At 34.7% G+C, this 20,499-nt stretch overlaps 1 protein-coding gene across 2 annotated transcripts in view; it reads left to right on the top strand.

Moving 5' to 3' along the window:
- The window catches only part of NAV3 (neuron navigator 3), a gene marked incomplete at its 5' end in the record, with an annotated part of 250,369 nt that overhangs the window by 95,819 nt on the left and 134,051 nt on the right, over positions 1-20,499 (top strand). For both annotated transcript variants that reach the window (XM_083859059.1, XM_083859058.1), the window contains 3 exons: positions 3,402-3,579; positions 16,296-16,364; positions 19,059-19,198. In XM_083859059.1, coding sequence (XP_083715185.1) covers positions 3,402-3,579; positions 16,296-16,364; positions 19,059-19,198 — 387 coding nt within the window. The remainder of the gene's footprint in view (positions 1-3,401; positions 3,580-16,295; positions 16,365-19,058; positions 19,199-20,499) is intronic.

Raw genomic sequence — 20,499 nt, 5'->3', positions numbered from 1 at the left:
CACAGAACTTCCTGAGCATACTTTTTTTTTTAACTTGCTCATGTATTTGATTCAAAAGAGCAAACAAGAACATAAGAATCTTGCTTAGTTAAATAAACCCAGGGAAGACTATTTGTTTCAGCAAATTTATTATTACTAGTAATACTGTCCAGATGAGTCTGAAAATTACAGTATTCCTTTGATGTCTCCTTTTAAGTGAAAGAGTGAATGGTTTTGCTGCTTCAGTTACTCTGCTGTATTAGTCACCTTAAGTGGTTGCCCAATGTGGTTGCAACTAAAGTAATAAATATAATAAACAAAACCATTAAAAATACCAGTTGTCTTAACTATTATGTAATATTACCTTGTTCATGTAAGAGGCAAGTGAATTAATGAAATGTATATGTCTTTGTCCTGTAGCAAGTTAAGTAGTTCTGCAAGGTGCTGTGCACCTTCAAAATCCATTTGACCTCTATGGCATCTGAAGGAAATGGGTCGAGAAATGCAACTCTGTATTTTTGTTTTACTCGAAATACAACTAAAAGCTGGAAGGAATTTTTTTTTTTTCCAGAGATGATAATTTCAGTTGAATGCTAGACGATTCATGGAGAAAAAATTTGGAATGCTAACCACTATTTGATTTTTAAATTAACTCAGAATTACTGTCTTTCAACATCTGAACCTATCCAGGCTTTTAAACATGCAACACAAACCATTCACAGATATGTAGTATCTATTCACCTTAATTGTCAAATTGTGAAAAGATCCTTAAGCAATTTAAGAGAACCTTTGTGTGTAGATATGTACAAGAATACTAAAAGAGAATACTGAAAGTTTGCATGCTGTCATTCACCCCAAAGCTATCTAGAATTTCTAGACCAGCCTATTTTTACTTTCATATTAAGTATGAATTAAATGTGTGGTTAGCATGAATTTATTTTATGAGGATACTCATCATTCTTTTAATACTTTGACATGGTACATGACACTTTTTCGTACTTTTTAAAATCAGAATCTGTGTGCATTCTGTAATGCCTTTATTCCTACCTTGGTTTTGCTTTGGAAAATAATTTTAATAGGATATAAACTTCAATTGTCTAGCATTAAGTTCATATACTACTAAAAGCAAGCTGCTGCATTGGATTAAATGCAAGGACTATGATTTAAAATGTTCATTATTCTTCAAAACAGAATTTTAACATTTAGTGCTGAATTAAGATTAAAATTAATGCTGCTGTTATGTAAACGGTCATGAATCTGGAGTAAATCCAGTACTATCTTCATAATGATATTCTTCAAAGTACTGCAGAAGGCTGATTTCCTTAAATATGCCATTTTTACTATGTATAATCCTGAATATTATAGCTTTTTAGGGGGAGAAGAAATTGAGTTTCTTGTAATAAGCTTTGGTAAATGTGTCTTGTTACTACCAGGTCATTTCTTAATGACCAGAAAGGTCATGGAACAATAAACTAAGCTTAACAAGTTTTGAAGAGTTCACAACCGGTTTATGACCTCATTTTGACAATTGAGCAAAGAGGTCTAGAAAAAAACTGATTTTCAAGTCTTGACTGCCAAATCTCTGCTTGAGAGCCCAGTTGATAAATAATTATCCATTTGCTGCAAAGAAGGAAAATCCCCTCATTTTCCAAGTATATGTTTAGTGCACATTAGATGTTTCGGGCCTTTTTGCTTGTGAGAAATCTAACTTTATTAAAATTAGGAAACAAAAAGTTACTGGTAGCATCCTTCTCTAAAAATAGTAAAAAATATATTAACATAAAAAGAGAAAAATTTTAAGATTAAAAAATGTTGAGTGGGATTTAACAAAGCATTCTTCCTCTGAGCCTTAAGCGATGCAAAAGGATAAGAATAAATAAACCGGTTTCATGTACTGACAGTCTTCTCAAATCAGAGCCACTTAAAATGGATAGTTATGTGGTTTTGGGGTGCTTTTAGGATCATTTTAAATACAAATTTTCTGTATTCTTTGAGAGTGATCTTTCTTGAAACCAACATGACTGCAAAAGTCATCGTTGCCTAAAAGGTTTACTTTTCTGGGAAAGTTCTGCATATCTCTCGTGGTCTCATTGCTAGTCAAAGATCCTGCAGTATCTTCACAGGGAAGATGAATAAGTATGGCTGCTTAGAACAAATTTACATTTTGAAAAGTATATTCCAGTGTCTGGGGTTGGTTTTGCTTTTTGAAAAACAGGTTGTGAGCATAAGAGCTCCAGTTTTTGCTGGCCTTAGTATATGTATTAACATTTCACCTAATCCTATTTAAAGAAAATTAATATGGTTTAATAGACATGAAAATGACAGTAATTTTGTATAAATTCAATTTTAAAATTTGCCTAGGAAAGCTGTGTAGCACACACAACTCAGTATTCTGATTCGCTGGGAAGGCAGAAAGGTTGTGGCATTGCATGTCAGGCTGATGATAATCTATAAGTCTAATAAAAACCTTTCACAAGAGGTTCAGTGCCAAAGAAAATTAATAGTGAGGTTATGACGGACCTATATGCTGCAGATAATTTCATTAAGGTCTTCCGAGGTTTCTTTTTTGACACAGCAAATAACAACATCCTTATAAAATCTTCATCTCAGGCTGAGCAAAAGTTTAAAAAAGTTTAAAAAGTAATGGGAGACCTAGGGTTGCTACTGGGGTTCACCAGAATTGTGCTGAGGTAGCTGTTTCGCTTTGTCAAAATTATAGTTTTTGTCTTCATTATCAGTAATAGCAGTATGAAATAGAAAGGTATAAAATCATGTCAGTTGAAAGTTCAAAGGTACAATTATAAGCATTACAGTCACCTTTTTTAAAAACAATCTTCCAGTTATTTTCGTCTCTCATGTTTCCCTGCACATCTATATAAATGGATAGGTGCTCACGGACAAGAACCGTTACCATACAGTGTTTTCCATTTTTCCAGAACTCACTGTTTATTACCAATGTGAACAGAGTTTGCCCCAGAAGCAAAAAGAGTAATTTCAAGTCATGAGGTTTGAAGGGTTGTATATTTAAGACCAGAAAGAATTCATATTTTTCTGAATGAGCTTTTCCTTAATTAGAATATTTGTACTTGTTGGGATGGGAGTATTCATTTCATATTATGTGTCTTATTTAAGGTTGGATATACGCTTGTTTACGACCATGCAAATGATGAGTCCATGAAGGAATTGTAGAGTTAGGTGTTTATTGCAACACTGACACATAAAAACCCAAAAATTATCATAAAAAATAAACTATCAGTGACACGTAAAATGTCTGACATTACAGGTAAATGAAGAGATATAATATATAAACATATATAGCTATAGATATGTACAGACATATTTTAGTATGACTTTTACAAAACTGCAATCTAAAACCAAAGTGTTTTCACTTCCTTTTCTCTTTCTTTTTGTTCTTTAAATAGAAATAAGGAATGGAAATTTGAAAGCCATTTTAGGGCTGTTTTTCAGTTTGTCTCGGTACAAACAGCAGCAACATCATCAGCAACAGTATTACCAGTCTTTGGTGGAGCTACAACAGCAAGTCCCTTCAAATCCAGCTGAAATCAGCCAGTCCAAAACACACCAAGATATGCAGTCAAGGTCGGTTAAAAATTTATCTTTCTCAGATGTAAAAGCTTTCTATTTTTCTGTTCAAAAAAGACAACATTTTGTATAAAGATTAGACCATTTTATTGGGGAAGTTAAAAAAAAAAAAGTGAGCTGTAGATCTTCATGAAGAGTTTTGTCTATTGCTTTGTTGAGTTTAGTACTTGTTCCATTTTTTTATATCCTTGTTTAAAACATTTTGTGGACTTACTGAACAACTGTATTTCTAGAATGTGGTAAGTTAATGATCTAGACTGGATTAAAAGTATCAGACTAATATATTGAGATTCTGGTTCTTAAGTCCATTCCTATATAAGTTACACTTTCATGTGTATAATAAGCATATTTTTCTTCAGTTGACAAAGCTTTAACACTTCAGCCTGATAGAAATCTATATTCTGGAACAAGAAATGTTTTAAAAATATGTTTGGGGGGAAAGTGTTGCTAATAGCATTTTAATTACCTCATTTGATGCAAAAATTAAGATATATGTGTTTGGCTGGGGCATTATGAAATGAAATGCTTTTGTTTTCTCTGCTGCTGAAAATTTATGTCTATGAAGGCTTTCCCTGTGAAGTACACTATTAGCATGTAATCTAGGAAATCATGGTGGGGTCCTACAAGAGTCTGACCATTCCCAGCATTTTCCAAAGCTGAATTTCTGCTTTATGAAGGATATTTAATACTGAATGAAAGGCAATAATATCTAATTAAGTGTTCACAGCTTTAATCAGGGTAATTAAGAGCTTAGCCAGCTTCCTGTAAATACCTTTGGTTACTGCTTTTTGTTTTTAATTTAGTGAAAGAACTCAAACATTTCTGATTTTATAAGTTACCAATGGTGAATATTTAATTGCAAAAAAAAAAATAAATTACAGTGTTCCTTTATACATCGTGATTATTGCAAGGGTTTGTCCAATAAAGCCTGGATAAAGCAGTTTTTTTACTATTTGGATGACAGTGATTGCACATGGTAGGCAAAGAGGTGATGGATCTTTTATTAAGCTTTCCATTATAATTCCCTGAAATCTCATGGTCCTTCTGTACTTTTTTATCCTTTTCTATTTTGCTATGTTAAAACATGCTTCATTAAGAAGAAAGGCAATTATTCCATGTCCTAGATCCTCCACATTTGTAATTTTGTAGAGTGACATCTAAGGCTGGTGTAAAAAATTTCTACTTCCATCAGTGTGCTTTAGACCTTCCACTTTAATCTCAGAGTTTAAAATAATTTAATTCTTTGATTAAATTTCTGTTCATAGCTAGGTTTCAGATGTAAAGTATTTCTATGTAAAAAATTACTAGGCCAAGATTGATGCCATCTTTCCTATTTATTATATGTGAACTGAAGGCAAGGTTTTTTCTGTTTGCTTTGACATATAGAGAAGTTTGACACTTGTTACTTAAAACTTTTGTATTGCCTGAGGAAGTATGGTTTATTCTATCCATATATTTTTCATTTAAGTCTTTAAGGATAAAGAAAGGTGCCTATTAAAAACTTTCTCCTATAGGAAAAGTTTCCATATTCAACTATAAATACATATAGTATGAGTGGCTATCAAAACAAGGAGCTCTGGAACTTAGAAACAAATAAAAATACAACTGTTTATCAATAGTAATTTTCTTTTTTCTTTTCTTTTTTTTTTTTTTTATTTGTCACTGCTTTGAAGTAATATTAAAAAATCAACATAAAATTTGATTTCCCCTCCTAAGAAAAATGACTACATGTGAAAACAAGTTTTCCACAAATAGGTGGGCATATATAAACATATGCTGATGTGAATTTTCTGTGGTGGACTTTCCAACACTTCTTTTTATAGCAGTCATTTAATTATTTTTTTTTTTGCCAAATAATTTGAAAAATTATTTAAAATTATTTACCAAACACCTTTCTAGTTTAAAGGTGCTAATGCATAAATAAAAACTTCTTCTTAGAAAGAAGCCAAAATGTGAATTAAAAAAGAAAAGATAGCTTTGGTGAGATTAATCTTGCCCCTTGCCTACTTTTTACTATTTGAAATGTGGACGAGTAGCTTACATGATTCCTCAAACTGATTTCTGTGGTTGCTTTCATGTCATATGTGTCTCAGAAACAATTACAAAAGCAGCCAACATAACTGAGGTGGGGGAAGCTCATGACTTAGAAAGTCCTGAGGTGCTCACATAACTGCTTTATGGGACACTTGAGATATTTTTGGCAAAATGTAGTTTCCTTCAGATACTGAAACCTACATATTTCACTGTATGGAGAATTTCAGAAAATGATTAATTCTGAAGTATGTTAATGTACATTCTTCACACTGTCCATATGAAATTATTAACTCAGTAGATAATCTAACTGCTATCAATCAAAAATGTAGTAATCCTACTTTTTTTTCTGAACTGCAATTGATAAAACAAGCTCTTTTATCCTTTCATAGTGAATGTTAATCTTTATGGCTATATATTACTACACGTTTTTTGTGCAGGTATGCCTTTTCTTATTACAGTGTTGAATGTTTTTAAAAATTTTCAATTCATTGTGTTTTCTAACATTTGTAACATAACTGTGGAAAGGTTTGGTATGCAGAGGCCTTAAGGCAGAAAATTCTTTATGGTGTATATTTTGGAAAAAATACTTGGCAAATGCACGTAACAGAGAGAAGTTTCCATTAAATTGACCTGCAGTCTTTTGTTACCTAGAAATAGTTCTTTCAGGTTTTTGAAAGGAAGAAAAATTATCTTATTATTTTGTGAGAAGAAGATATATATATACACTGAAAATAGTGGGTACTCTTTATAGACTTCATACATTTTTTTAAATCTTCAGTAATCAATCACATTTCATGTTGTACTTTAAGTATTTGAAACTATATCTCAGTTTCAATTAATAACTGAGGTAATTTTAGGTTAGAATATTCTGCAAGAAAAATTCTACCTTTTTCGTTGCTTCTAGCTAAGTTATCCTAAACATATTGTGTAATGTCAACTTTATTTCCTAAGAGGAAAAAGGCTGTTGTATTTACTTTATTAAACAAATATGAAAAGGTGGTGCCCTTCACTTTTTCCAAGAGAAATACAGATTATACATGGGAGAGGGAAATAACCTCTGAGAAGTCACACTGAAGATGGTCAGATTGCAGAGGTTGTAGCATTTAGGCCCTGCTGAAGATCAAGAAATTTTTGTCTTTGTATGTGCAGGGCTAACATCTCACTCTCCTAATTTAAAAGACTGGTCCTGCTGGTGGTGACGATGATGATGGTACTCATCTCTATTTCCAAGTTCGATGTAATTTCCTCAGTAATGATCAATGTCTGTGATTATTACTGTGTCTGAACGCTTCCACATACCACTGAAGACAAGCTGCTTTGTACAGTGTTTGAGACCTTTGTAAACAAAAACTGAAACAGACACCAAATTATATTAGGATTCTGCAGGTTTCATAACAGGTTGTTTTGACAAGGTAAACAAACAGAAGCCCCAGAGGAAGGTTATAACCAGAATATAACAAGACTGGATGGATTAGGCTTGTGCAGGAATGGGGAATTCAGGAGATTAGTTGTCCTTGTGTGACTAGGAGACAACACAAACTAGGAATGTAATTAAGCCAGTTTCTGGAGGAATCTTTCTTTCCTAAGTGCAAAGTTTGAATGGGAGATTAATGAATCTCCTTTCACAGGCTCCTTACAAAGTTATACAGAATTGGTCAGTTGGCAATACTCTTAACATTCCTACTCCCATGTAAGCTCTTTGTGACCAACATCAGAATTGTGAAAACTATGAATACAGAAGACAAGCAAGATTCTTCCTGTGAAAGAGTATCATTGGCCTATCTAGTCCTAAAGCCAACAGAAACATTTCAAATTAAATGTAAAACTAAGGAAGGAAGTTGATTCATGGTAAGTGAAATTGCCTTGCAAAAAGCTTACTTTCTTTATGGAAGATCATAGTTTTATACCAGTAATTCTAAAACTCTGAAATTATTAGACTATTATGAAAAAATCCGCGGTAAATAAATACTAACCAAAGGCAAAGAATAGTTTTAGATGTCTTTTTACCGTAAAATTTCCTATGTTCTTCCATGACTAAATGTGGGAATTGAATATTTCGAAATCTGAAGTTGGCACTTCACTCTTTCATTATGACTTATTGCAGCTCTGAGATTCATTTTAAAAAATACGGTGCTGGTGGCCTTATTTATATCTGTCAGTACAGATAGATGACAACAATAGCTACATTATATTTTTATGCTTCGCTTTGGTAGTGGGTTCCATTATCAGAGCAATACATCTGCAGTGATGATCTTTCAGCCACCCAGATACTAAGAGAAAACATATGTGGATGAAAGAAGTTTTGTCTCATTTACAGATTAGACAGTAACTGGTTTCAGTAAGCTGTCAAAAAAATTCCCCTAGACAGACAAACTATTTTATCACGTACAGGAATGATGAGCACAGCTTGAGGTCCAGATGGATTTTGTTAAATTTGTTATTAAAAGTGCACCCTGGTTTTCCTGGGCATATAAACAAAGTTAGGTAGCTGATTTCTACAGGCAGTTGCATATATAACTACTGCAAGAAGCAAGGTTTCATGTTGCCTGCTGCTCAGAAGTACTAGGGAAGAAATGAAGCATATTGGACACAGAGCTTGTGCTGTGTGAAATACAGTAATGAAAATGTGGTCATAATTATGATTTGAAATAGATCCATATCAGAATAGTGGCAATCTGCATAGCAATCTTGATTACATCACTCTGCTTAGAAAAAGCCCTTCGTTTAAATATTCTGAAGGTTTTAAATATGGTTACAGCAGTCTACACCAAGTGCATTGCACTGGCATAGAAAATGGAAGGTGTACATACTTGTGTGTGTTTCTTGGTTAATATATAGGAAAGTGGTGAACCAAGTCCCTTTGCTGTCCTTAGCTCTTGCCATTGCTCGTCGTTTGGTTTTCATGAAGGGAAAGAAGTAAGTACTTCCTGCTGTTCTCACTGGAATCGTTATTAAAGCACTGATTCTGAAGAGAAGAAAAACTAGAAAAATATTTATTTCTTCTTTCTGTTCTCTGTTTGCTAGAAAGAGTCTAAGCAAACAAAGTGCTATTGATCTAATCTGATGTATTTTTATATGTCTGCATTAATGCAGAATGAGTTGCTTAATGTGATTGTTCCAGGATCTGCAGGAAGCTGACCTTCAAATGGCCCTTGGCTATTTAATTTTATTTTAACCTTTATTTTTCATTGTGCATCAGCTCTGGCCCTATTTTGTTCTACTCCCCAAAGATGCAATCCTTACAGTCCTCAAAGTTCCAAATCACAGAAACTTCAGAAAGGAAGTTATTTTATCATATTTGTCCTGAAGTCCAAATAAATAAAGCATTTAGTGTCTCAGTGGCAAATGACTAACCTGTCTAATAACCTTCACACAGAAAAGATAGGGCAAAGCAGTATCAAGAATGTATTTTTCATATACTTCTTCCATGTAACTCAGCCTCTCTGAGAAGATATCTAATACCATTTCCTAAGCTTAAAATAATGTGGGAAAGCTATTTCAAAGTGACATTCAGGTTGTAAAATAAATTGTCTTTTCTGTAGTTATAATATACCACTATACCAGACTATAGCATGCCTAGAGAGAAAATAGAAAATGTAAATTAAAAAGCATTTTTAGTCTCTTAATAGTGTTTCAGATTTTTTTTAACCGTTCATTCCCTATTTGACCATTTCACTACCATTCCTTCATAAACTGCTTGTATCTTTTACCTTCTCACATATTTCTGTGGGCTGGATCCTTCAAACTTGTTCTTTACTGATTGGTATCTCCCTTTGTTTGTTGCACAGAGTTTTTTCTCCTTGCAAAGTACCTGATGTAGGTCTGAACACTTTCTTTAGGAACCTGTGACATGTAGTTTCCCTGATTTCTTCTGATTATAAATTACTTCTGCTCAAGAACAATATTTTTCCCCTGCTTCTCCTGCTGTTTGCAGTTCAAAATGCATCTGTCATCTTTTCTCATTATCTCTTCTTGCACTTTTCAAGAGAGTGTTTTAAATCAATTTAGTGGCAATTTTCATTTTGTACGTTTCAGGTATTCTCATTGTCTGGCCTGTTTCACCCTTGCCACTCATTACTTTTTGTAAGTCAGTTTTGATGCACTTTGGACATAATTTTCACTGTGTCTAATCCAGATCATGTAGAATTTAATAGGAAGTGTGTCATTCATCCTTGTAGCACTTGAATGAAAGATTTTATGTATTTTCCTTTTGAAGGAATAGAAGCTTTATAATAAAGTTATTTTCCCTTCAGACATTCTTTGTTGCTCTACCCTCACTCTCTACTAAGATTCATTAGATCTTCTCATTCTCTGGCAAGGAAATCTGAGGGAACTGTCCCTACACGTATTACTTTCCCAGACCTGCTACCAATTTCATTCTGATGTCTTGTGAACATTGGCGCTTGCCTATAATTATTTGTACATGGCAAATGAAATTTCAACTTAAGTAAAATGCAAGGGTAGCCATATTAAATTAGCACAGTCTTCATTCTTTTTTTTCTTTTTTGTCAGATGATTCCTTTTTTACCTGTTACGAAGCAAAATGTTCTTTCTTTGTTCATGTTTATTCATTAATAAATTCCTTCATACCAACATGTGGCCCAGTCTTTTCCTTGAATTTTTACATTCATTTAAGTCAGAGTTTTATATTTCTGCTGTTACTTTCTTTGCTTCTGTCATCTTTATATCATCTGTTAGATCTTACTATTTTTACAGACTGTGCAACAAATTTGGTATTCTACATATTGTGGTTTTGCAGGTGTCAGTTAATGAAATGACATTACAGTTGGAAGCTGCTGTGATGGAGTTGACTTTCTCTGTTCATTTTCCAAGAGAACTCCAAAATAAAAATCCATATAAATTTCAAAGAAGCATAGGCTGTTTGGCAATTGTTGCCTGAGGAAAACAGATTAAATAGAAGTGAAAAGAAAAGGAAATTTTATATTTATAATTCACCAGACTTACAAGACTTTATTTTTGTTTTGAAAATATGTAAAGGAAAATAGCTGAACTGCTGGTCGAATCTTTTGTATTTTCTTTGTATTGCAAAGCACTTTACCATTTTAAAGTCAATGGGGAGACCAAACAGAAAGCTTACAAGATGTATTTTACTACTGTCAGTAGAAACAGTTAACCATGTGATAATTTTTTGACTGATGCAGGTTTATAGCAATCCCAACCATATATTAGGATGTGTTACAAATGTGGACTTTCTGGAAATCTATGCAAAGATTCAAGAGATAATTAGCATGCATTTAAAGAAGTAAGAGCATCAGCATTTCTGACCCCTCCATTTCCATTCCCTCTAGGAAAAGACTTTATTACAGTTTTATTGTAACAAATTTTGAAGTAGAAAGGTGACATATGATTCTATGCAGATACTCTGATATAATTTTGTTCTAGTATAAGATCATAAATGGTATGGAGATAAGGTCATAAAATGGTACAATTGGTCCCTAAGGGCCTAATCCTAGTTCTGGCAGCACACTATTATCCACTTGTCCAATTTGTTCAGAAAAAAATAATAAGATTTAAAAGATGGGATTTGAGCTGTGCCACAGGTTAGGTTAAGCACTGTAGCAGAGTAGCACAGTGTCCTATACCACAACTCACAGTTAACTGCTAGATATCCATTTTGTTTCTTTAATGTTGTGATTCATGTACTCCTTCATTAAATTCCATAAAATACCTATACTACCATACTTGTACCAAAGCAGGAAAGCTATGATCACTGTGGCAGACAATTCATTCTTATTAACAGTCTCCGTATTCTGCAGGAACATAAATGCTGATGCAAAACTAGGTAATCTACATTTTGGTTTATGAGTTGTGAGCAATAGGAAAACATTGAAAGCATAATTTTGCTTGTACCTTCAAGCATGAATCATTTGGAGACAGACTGCTTGAATAAGATGCCAGAAGTTCAAAGAGCGGAAGGGAGAAATGTCCAAGTAATTTAGAACAGATGACAGGGTATGAGCTATAACTGCCTGAGCCATAGACATTTCCTCTTGTGAATGAAAAAAACCCTGTATTTATGTGTTAGATATATACAGATAATATACTTCTGTCTATAAAATACACATCTATAAATAACATTTATAAAAATGTAAGATTTTTTTTATTTATAAATAAATAAATATATATAGGTATAGATATATGTAGATCTATAGATGCATGCATGTAGATATGCCTATATATTAATTCACCAACACTGGGATAAAAAGGGAAAAGAAATGTCTGAAAAGTATTAATTGTACAGAAAATCAAGTTCTTCCTCGGTGTTCCTTGAAAGTATATTTGGGGAATGAGGGATCTTCTACCTGCCCAAACTGTTTGGTATGGTGAGGGCTTGGAAACTTCTGTTTCCCATGGCATCTTTCCAGGCACACTTGGAATTTGGAATCACATACAGATGTTATCTCTTGTATCATTCTATTGCTTTTCAACCAATAGAATGATGAGCAGTGAAATAGCTTATTTAAGAGGAAAAAAAAAAAAAAAAAAAAAAAAAGGGTGCACAGGGTAACTGAGATGTTCTGGGCAAATTTTTACATTGAAAAAGCATTCTTTTTAAACTAGTCATTTTTCAGAGAATTTTTCTAATACAAAAGTCTTGAACAGCTCTGGAATGCATTCACACTAGAGACTAAATGCACTTTATATGATCAAAAGCATATTAAAATTCATGTATGTCAGTAAGGAAGAAAGAGTTTGATTATAAGCTACAAAACCCTTTGCCTTTTTTTAATTTTAACATCGTGCATAGCTGGCATTTTAGAACTGCCATGTGACTCTTAACATTATAGGAAAATGGCAGTGTGATATAACATGATCCTTTTGATCCTTTGGAAGACTTAATAAAAAGTATATGATATTCAAGGTGTCACTGCATGGGTTACTTTTTGAAGATGGAGGTTAAAGTATTTTTAGCTTGATTTATGCTCTTTTCAGGTTTATAGAGGCATCATCCTTCAGCTTTATATGTTAACCCACTTTCAAGTGGCTTCTTTTCTGACCTTATATGGCAACAAGATTGAGCTCTGGTAGTTTAGTTCAGTCTCAACCAATCTGTTGCCTTCCTTCTTCATAGAATCATAGAATGATTTAGGTTGGAAAAGACCTCTAAGTTCATGAAGTCCAACTGCTAACCCAGCATGGCCAAGTCCACCACTAAAACCTAAGTGCCAGATAAAGTCAATTAACACTGGAGCCTATATTGATTTCTCAGTCTCTTCTACACCTTTTAGGACCATTTTGTAACTGTGTCATGCCTGCAAATGAATGACCTCTGTCAGTTCCCCATCCTGATGGAACATGGTCCATAGGTCCCCAGTGCAGCTGACTGTGCTGCACAGCCACGTGGAGGCGTGCAGAGCCCTGGTTCCAGTCAGCACAGTACAGACCTGGTGTTGTCCATCAGCACCTCGGGGTCAGCAACATCTCTGTCCTTTCTTCTCGATATTACCTCAGCTACCTCTGTGCTGAACTGCCTTTCTGGGTAGTCTCAGGATGTTTATTCCATTTTCTCACAGCAAAAGAAATTTCCCAGTTGTCACCATTTCATATCTGCTGTGTTGACCAGTGTTTCCCTGGTTTGTAAGACAAAATATTGATGAATTCCACCTGGAAAACAGAGTCCATATTGTTTTTGCAGAGTCCAGATTATTTCTAAAGATTTGATATCAGATGCCTATATGCCATGTTACCTGTTTTGGACAGCATTTATTTCACTTTCCCCTAGGTGTTATTTGGAAGAGGAGAGCTAAGCATGATGTCTGGTCCTGTGTACATGGTGTAGATGATTGCTGATATGAGTATTATGACAGTGGAAAAGGTCTTGGTAGTAGACAGCTGAGGACCAGAGGCCTTCAAAATAGTCCCCCTTTCCAGCCCTCTGACAAGTAAATCCTTTGTTGCTCTGAATATTGTAGCATTAAACTGGTACTGTCTGATATGTTAATAGTATGCTTTATTGCAGTCACATATTTGCTGTATCACGTGGATTTGTAAGCATTAAAAATAACTGTTTTAAGGTTTAAAACAAAAACGGATTTATTTTTCTGACTGACAGATACTACCCACAGACAATTATCTGGTAGGCTAGAGGGCAGAAGGTAAATATTTGTTTATACATTAAGAAGAGTGGCTAGGCTAAAGTCCACTCTGAAACAGCTTTGCAGTTCAGATCCATAAAAGTGAGACCATCAATTGGGAAATGCATCCATGAAAAGCTTTCATGGGCTTAGCACATCCAGAGCTAAATGACAGGAAAAACCTAAAGTCATTAAGAATTTGATACACCTGCTTTATGAGTGGTTAAATTCTCTTTTTGCCTTTCTTTTGTCACATTACTTTGGAAAATAAATTTAGTCAGTCACAATGGAAATCATGCTTTACAAATCATGTTTGGCTGACATTGACACTTTCATCAATGCCTTTCAAGCCTGTCCGGAAACTTTGAAAGTAGTCAATAGGCTGATGTTTCATGAATTTATTGGTGGATGGAGTCCCAAGTACAGGGCGTAGAAGAGAAGCATACTACCAAGCATTACCAGATAGGTATTTTGTGTATTTGTTGCTATTAAAAGTCTGTAGGCTAGCTTATGAACCCTGAGATCAAGGATTTTGGTCTTTCAATTTACTCTGGAATGTGTTATTTGAGGTAGAAGTGCTATGGTACACTAAGGCACTGCAACCTACTCACTCTTTTTTCCCATCTTACTTTGTGTTGATTGTACTGTGTATCATTCCACCTTTTACAGCATAAATGCACAAAGGTTTTATTTGACATACAATTTTTCTCACAAATCTCTTATTTTAGTCAACACAGATAAACAGCTATTAATTTCTAGATTCCTTCTCAAATCCTTTTAAATATGTCGGGAAAAAACCATGAGAGAAAGATCTCATCAGAAGTTATTATGCCAGGCACAAATGTAGCAAGTTCAGTAAAACAAACTATGCCACATTTGCATAATAATCCAGACATTATTAAGAAATATAGCTTTAAGTGAAATATAGTTCAATGTACTAAAAACTAGATAAATAAAAATACATAAAGTGTAATTATTATTACATTATTTTTGTATTATTGTAAATAATATATTATTATAAGTGATAGTATATATTTTAATATACACAGAAGCTATGGTCATATAAAAAGGCAATTTGTCAGCATTACTCTAAAGATATATGTCAGAGGATTGAATGCTGCTTTTATGTATTGAATGATTCCTTTTTGCCCCCTTAAGACTGAAGTACTCTTCTTTCTTTTATATTAATCATGTGCAAATGTGCCATTTTTAATTGACAGGAACAGAGGCATCTGAACCCTTTGCTGGGGTTTAATTTAGTAAAGTAGCAATAATCTCACATCACATTCCAGTCTCATGTTGTCCCTTGGTTTGTGCCTTCTTCTTGCCCCTTTTCAGCACTGCAGTGCTAAGGAAGGGAAGACTTTTTTTTTACCTGACAGCTTCTCCCATCTGGTTTACACTCAGGTCTGGCTGCTTCATTAAACTGGTAGAAATTGCTTAACACTGTTCTGGTAGACTCAACATCACCAGGTGCTTCTTAAAAGGGCTGCCAGTCTATAAACTGGGACTAGAGCACTGTGGTTTCTGCTGCTATTCAGAAGAATTACTGGAAGATGCAGAACTCTGAGAAACAAATCTGACTATCAGAGTTTCTGCTTACTCAGATGTCCATGACTTCCTTAATACTTCAAGGAATTTGATGTGATTGCACCTGGTTTAGGCACCTGGTTTGGCACCTGTTTACAGCTTTAGACTGCGTGGATCCCAAAGGATGCACCTGTCCGTGGAAACTGAAATTACCTGACAGAAAGCTGTACCTTGGCCATAAATTTGACATATCCCCTGTGCAGATGTCTAAAAGATTAGAGGGAATAATTTGCTGTCAAGTTGTGCCAGGTTGTTGGGCATCAAAAGGAACGTACAGATTTTGGCCCTGTAGCATAGCATGTTTTCTGCTGCAGAAATGCTACTTGGATCTCTTAATAGACAAAGGTGCATTTCCCTGTGGAATTTCAAAGTGAGTCTAAGCACATGCCAGGGCTTTCTTAATGTAGCGTTGAATTCATTGCCTGGGTCATCACATACATGACCTGTGCTGTAATAGTAATAAAATTTGTGACAGGGTGCTTCTTCCATATAGCTCTACTGTCAGGAGGGTCACCTTGCTTTAGTGGGAATTTTTCTGAGTCCATGTTGAATTTGGTATAGCAAATCTGTTCCTAACAGCCCTACTGTGAATCCAGTCAGGTTGCTGGAGAGACTAGTAGGAGTGTGTTTGTGCTTAGTGCTTTTCATGGAAAAAAACCCCAAAAAACCGCAATGTTTTAAAGTTCACATTCTGTGTGAATTGAGCTATACTTCAGGAATTCAGTCACTGTGGAAATTTGCTCGCTTTTCCTATTCATAAGATAATTCCTAGCAAATGAGACATTTTAAAACAGTATCCATTATTTCAACCTGTTCATTGCATCTCATAAAAATATGCATGTTTACATTGTTTCATATTGTTGCCATTTAATTTGCATTTTCTATCCATGTTCAATTTGCATTCTTTAACTCATCGTTTGCTGGTAAGTGTGTTCTTTCTATACATATTCAAAGAAATTCTTTAATTCAATTTCTCTGTTTCTTCTCATACAGTCTCACAGCCAGATATGCAACTCAGTCTAATCACAGTGGAATTGCAACCAGTCAAAAAAAGGCTTCTAGGTCAGTTAAATATCTCTAATTTATTGCTTGTTAGTGATACTCAAGCAAGTATATGCCCATTGATATTTTATCCTTTGGACTTAAGCTGACACTGAACAATGTGTAATTTTTGTTATGTGTGCAAGCTTTGGAATGGTGAGCTTTGCCACAGAAAAGCCTTGTATTAATTGGCTTTTGTCCAATTGGCTGATTTCTACTATATTTTAGCAATATTTCTGGTGGTTATGTATCCTGCATCTTTGTATTCTGCATGTAAAATATTGGATGTGAAGGATGAGTTGGTGATTTTAGTGCTCTGTACTTTCTGGCTCAATTCCTGATTTTAGTCATGAGTGAAAAGAAGTTTGGGAGTCCACCCCTGTTCCCACTAGATGTTTTGCATATATAGCAAACCCACCTGAAAGTTTGAGTTCATAAGGTCAAGTTTACTCAGAAGCAAAATAGAGCAGAAAAAAATGACTTCCAAGACTTCTGCTCCATCACAAGTAGCCTGCGCACAGTGCCCGTGAATGAGAGGCTTTGTTTTCGCAGTGAATTTGACAGAACTGTTTGTAGGAGCTGACTCGTTTCAGATTTTGTCAGTACTTTTAGTCTGTCATTTCCATGAGCACTAAAATCTATAAGCCAGATTTTAGAAGAAAGAAACTGAGGTCTAAAGCTTACTCTTTTTTCTAGCTTGCTTTTTCTTCTTTTTTTTTTTTTTGGGGGGGGGGGGAATTAATGTGTTCATTAATTATAGCTTTGCTGTACAGTTCATTGGTGAGACCAATGAACTCTAAATTGCATAATCTACAATAAAGATTGCATTTAGCAGTATAGAACACTAACACAATGTGCTGGTGATAGCTTGAAGTGAGCGATACCATGGTCCAGTTGCTTTGCACCTGCATTTATAGGTCTTCGTTTTCCTTATTGCTGATGCTCCTGTCTTGTCCACATTCAACATGTCAAAGTTAACAGTCTTATTGTCTAATACTTTAAATCTGTGGCAGTGTTTCCGAAGCCTGTTCAGAGGTATGTGACTTGTCCCTTATTTGTTATGCTCTTCTTTGCATTTCCTTAGCTGCTTAACATGATTCTGCAAGAGCAATTTAAAACCTGAATTCAATTAAGAAAGTCAGCAAATGAGGTAAACTGGAAAGTGTGTAGAGAAAATGACCTCATGCATAATGTGCTTACTGTGGCAAGTTCTTGAATTCTGGCATACAGAATATATGCAGAACTATTTTGTATTTTAACAGAACAGATGAGTTTCTAGTGTTGCACATGCCTTTTCAGTGCTATTGTCATTACCTTTGACAAATGGTCTCAGGGCTCTTACTGCCTGTCAAATTAGGGTAATGAGAAGGAGCAAATGGATTTTTAAGTTTGTTTTAGTGCATTCTTCAGGGAACAGAAGATCACTCGAATTCACGGGTCACGGTAAAGGTTAGCATGCGTACAGCTGCAGAGCAGAGACAGTCTGCTCTGGGCTCGGCACAGAGCAAGCAGGGCAGGCTGGCGGCCAGAATGGGCCACGAAAACAGCCACTGGATTGGTTCTCTGAGGTTTAAACTGGTAAAGAAAGAGAATATGGAGTTGTTTACATATATTTGCAAACGAAAATAAAGTTATTTGAACATTTCTGTTATGCCAGTGTATTAAACAAACAAAAAAAGTTTGGAAAACGTCAAATGTTTTGTATTTCTTTGTAATGTGATTTTTTTTTCCTTCTGCCTAATGCTGCTTTTTCATAATAAAGTAAAACTAACAGAATTTGATAACTCTGCTATAATTTGCACTGCCATTATTAAAATCATTCCAATAAGCAAGAAACAGAAGAGAGATCCTCTTCTATGGAAAAAGCCGTTGGCTGATTTGAGCAATTAATTTTGCCTAAGTAATAACAAAACCGGAAAGAAGTGGGGGTGCCCACAAAGGTGCTTCAGAAAGTTTGAAGTAGGCATGTATTAAGAATCTTACAGCACAAAACAAATTTTAAAAGATGCAGGCTTACACGTGCCAGAAACAAGAAGATTCTACATTTTTTTCCTCAGCATAGCCACATAGTAAGGTTCAGATGGTGGCAGCAAATACTAAGAAATGAACTGCAGAGTCTACATTATATACTTATATCTAAATGGTATAAATGCATCTGTATCATCTAGATAAAATAAATATTTTCAACATTTTTCATTTAAAAATAGTAAGGTGCAAGTATTTTAGCCAGTAGCCTTCTGAAAAATAACTGAAGCAGATAAAAGTCAGCTTTTATGCTAAACATAACTGTGAAAAATTTAATAGAGTAAGAGATACAAAATATTTCTCAACTATGTATTGCTGTGCATTCTAATCTATTTCTTCAATATTTCCTCTCCAAAAGTGACATAATAATAAAGGTTGATATTGCACTTTAATATTTGATAGGGTGAATCTGTTTTAGCAATGTTAATGGCAAATGCAAAGCATCTTCTTACATGTCTTGTGACTCTAGAAAGCATCTTTTTCCCTTTTGTGTGCATAAGGATAAGCTTTAGTTTTTATTTGTGGAGTCTAACTAATTTGAATCCTCCTGTTTGTTGTTGCCTTCTGAATTCATTGGGTTTTGTTGGTTTAAAATTGTGATCTGTATTTGCAGTGTCTCTGCTATATGTTGTATTACATAAAATGAACAGATTTCTCACTGATTTCTCACTGATTGTCTCACCATTCCAGGCTTCCAGGACCCTCAAGGGTGCCAGCTGCAGGCAGCAGTACCAAAGTCCAGGGAGCTTCCAATTTAAATCGGAGAAGTCAGAGCTTTAACAGCATTGACAAAAACAAGCCTCCACAATATGCAAACGGAAATGAAAAGGGTAAGAGATTAGAGTTATGAGTTTACTTTCTGTAACACACAAGAAGGAAAAAAAAAAAAAAAAGAACCATCCACAAGGGTCAAAGAAGCAAATGTAGTATTTAGATTTGATAAGGAGTACATATGGAAACTGGGCCTGAATTAGGATTTGTGGTTCAGTTGGGATTTAAGTTCAGATGTGAAAACTTTCAAGATGTTATAATCATATTTTACCCATCTTTGATGGAAGTATCACAGGGTGACTTTTACAAAGTAAATCCATATTGGATCTTATTCCATATAAAAGTCTACTCTTCCCTGAAGGAATACTGCCATCATTTTCCAGGGACTTGGCATCTTAGCCTCTAATGGAGAAGAATCAGACTATCATATTTGCATCAGAATGTTACATGTATCTATTCTTTCAGAACCTGACTTAGAGTGTGCATTATACTGAATAAAGAATTGCAAGTGAAATGAAATTTTGCAGGGATTTGGAGCAGCCATTGCGACAATGAGATGAGTACCCTGGGTCCTTCCATTTCTCTCACCCTGACTCTATTTTCCTGAAAAATGTGCCTCTTCAGGCTTTATTTCAAAAAGAATAATGCAAAAATGCAGCTTTCTGAGTTGTGTAACTAATCCATCCCCTTCCTCCCCTTCTTTTTCCCTTTGTGTAATGAACAGCATTTTATTCATATCTCTGGGTTAGAACCCAGTTGAAAATGATACAATATACATAGTACCCGTTTGCATCCTTGGGGTCTGTGGGAGGAACAAGTATGCAGTGAATGTTCTTCATCCAAGCAACAGGCAGCTATCCAGATTTTTTTTACAAAATTCTGATGAACATGCTTTGCCCCTAGCTGTATCTAAAGATATAAAACCATCCTTTCAATAGTTATTTCTTTATTTTTACTATCAGGATTGAATGTTTCACATAGTTCTATAGAGGGTTTCATTTGATCAAGGACTTGTTTGTGTCAAGACATCCAAGCTAAAATTAGGAAAAGATCAGAGTGAAAACTGAGCACACACTGTATAGTTCACAAATACGATAGTGAAGTTATGAAGCAGGAGATGTGACTACTTGAGTGAAGGTATGTACAGCAGTTTAGGTTTTAGAATTGCTTCATAATGTTTACATGTTTGCTACTGAAATATGTGCAAATTAAATGATTCAAGGTGAGACATGAATGTAGGTAATATTCTTAGCTCATTACTTGGAAACTGTCTTTTGACTGCTAAGGCTTGCATTGCATTGTACAATTATGTGACTTTTTGCATGATGTATTTCTTTACTTCCCCATTTCTTTACTGCAG

This window comes from Zosterops lateralis (genome assembly GCF_965231275.1).
Source record: "Zosterops lateralis genome assembly, chromosome: 4".
Classification (NCBI taxonomy): domain Eukaryota; kingdom Metazoa; phylum Chordata; class Aves; order Passeriformes; family Zosteropidae; genus Zosterops; species Zosterops lateralis.
This window is presented reverse-complemented; position numbering and strand designations above follow the sequence as displayed.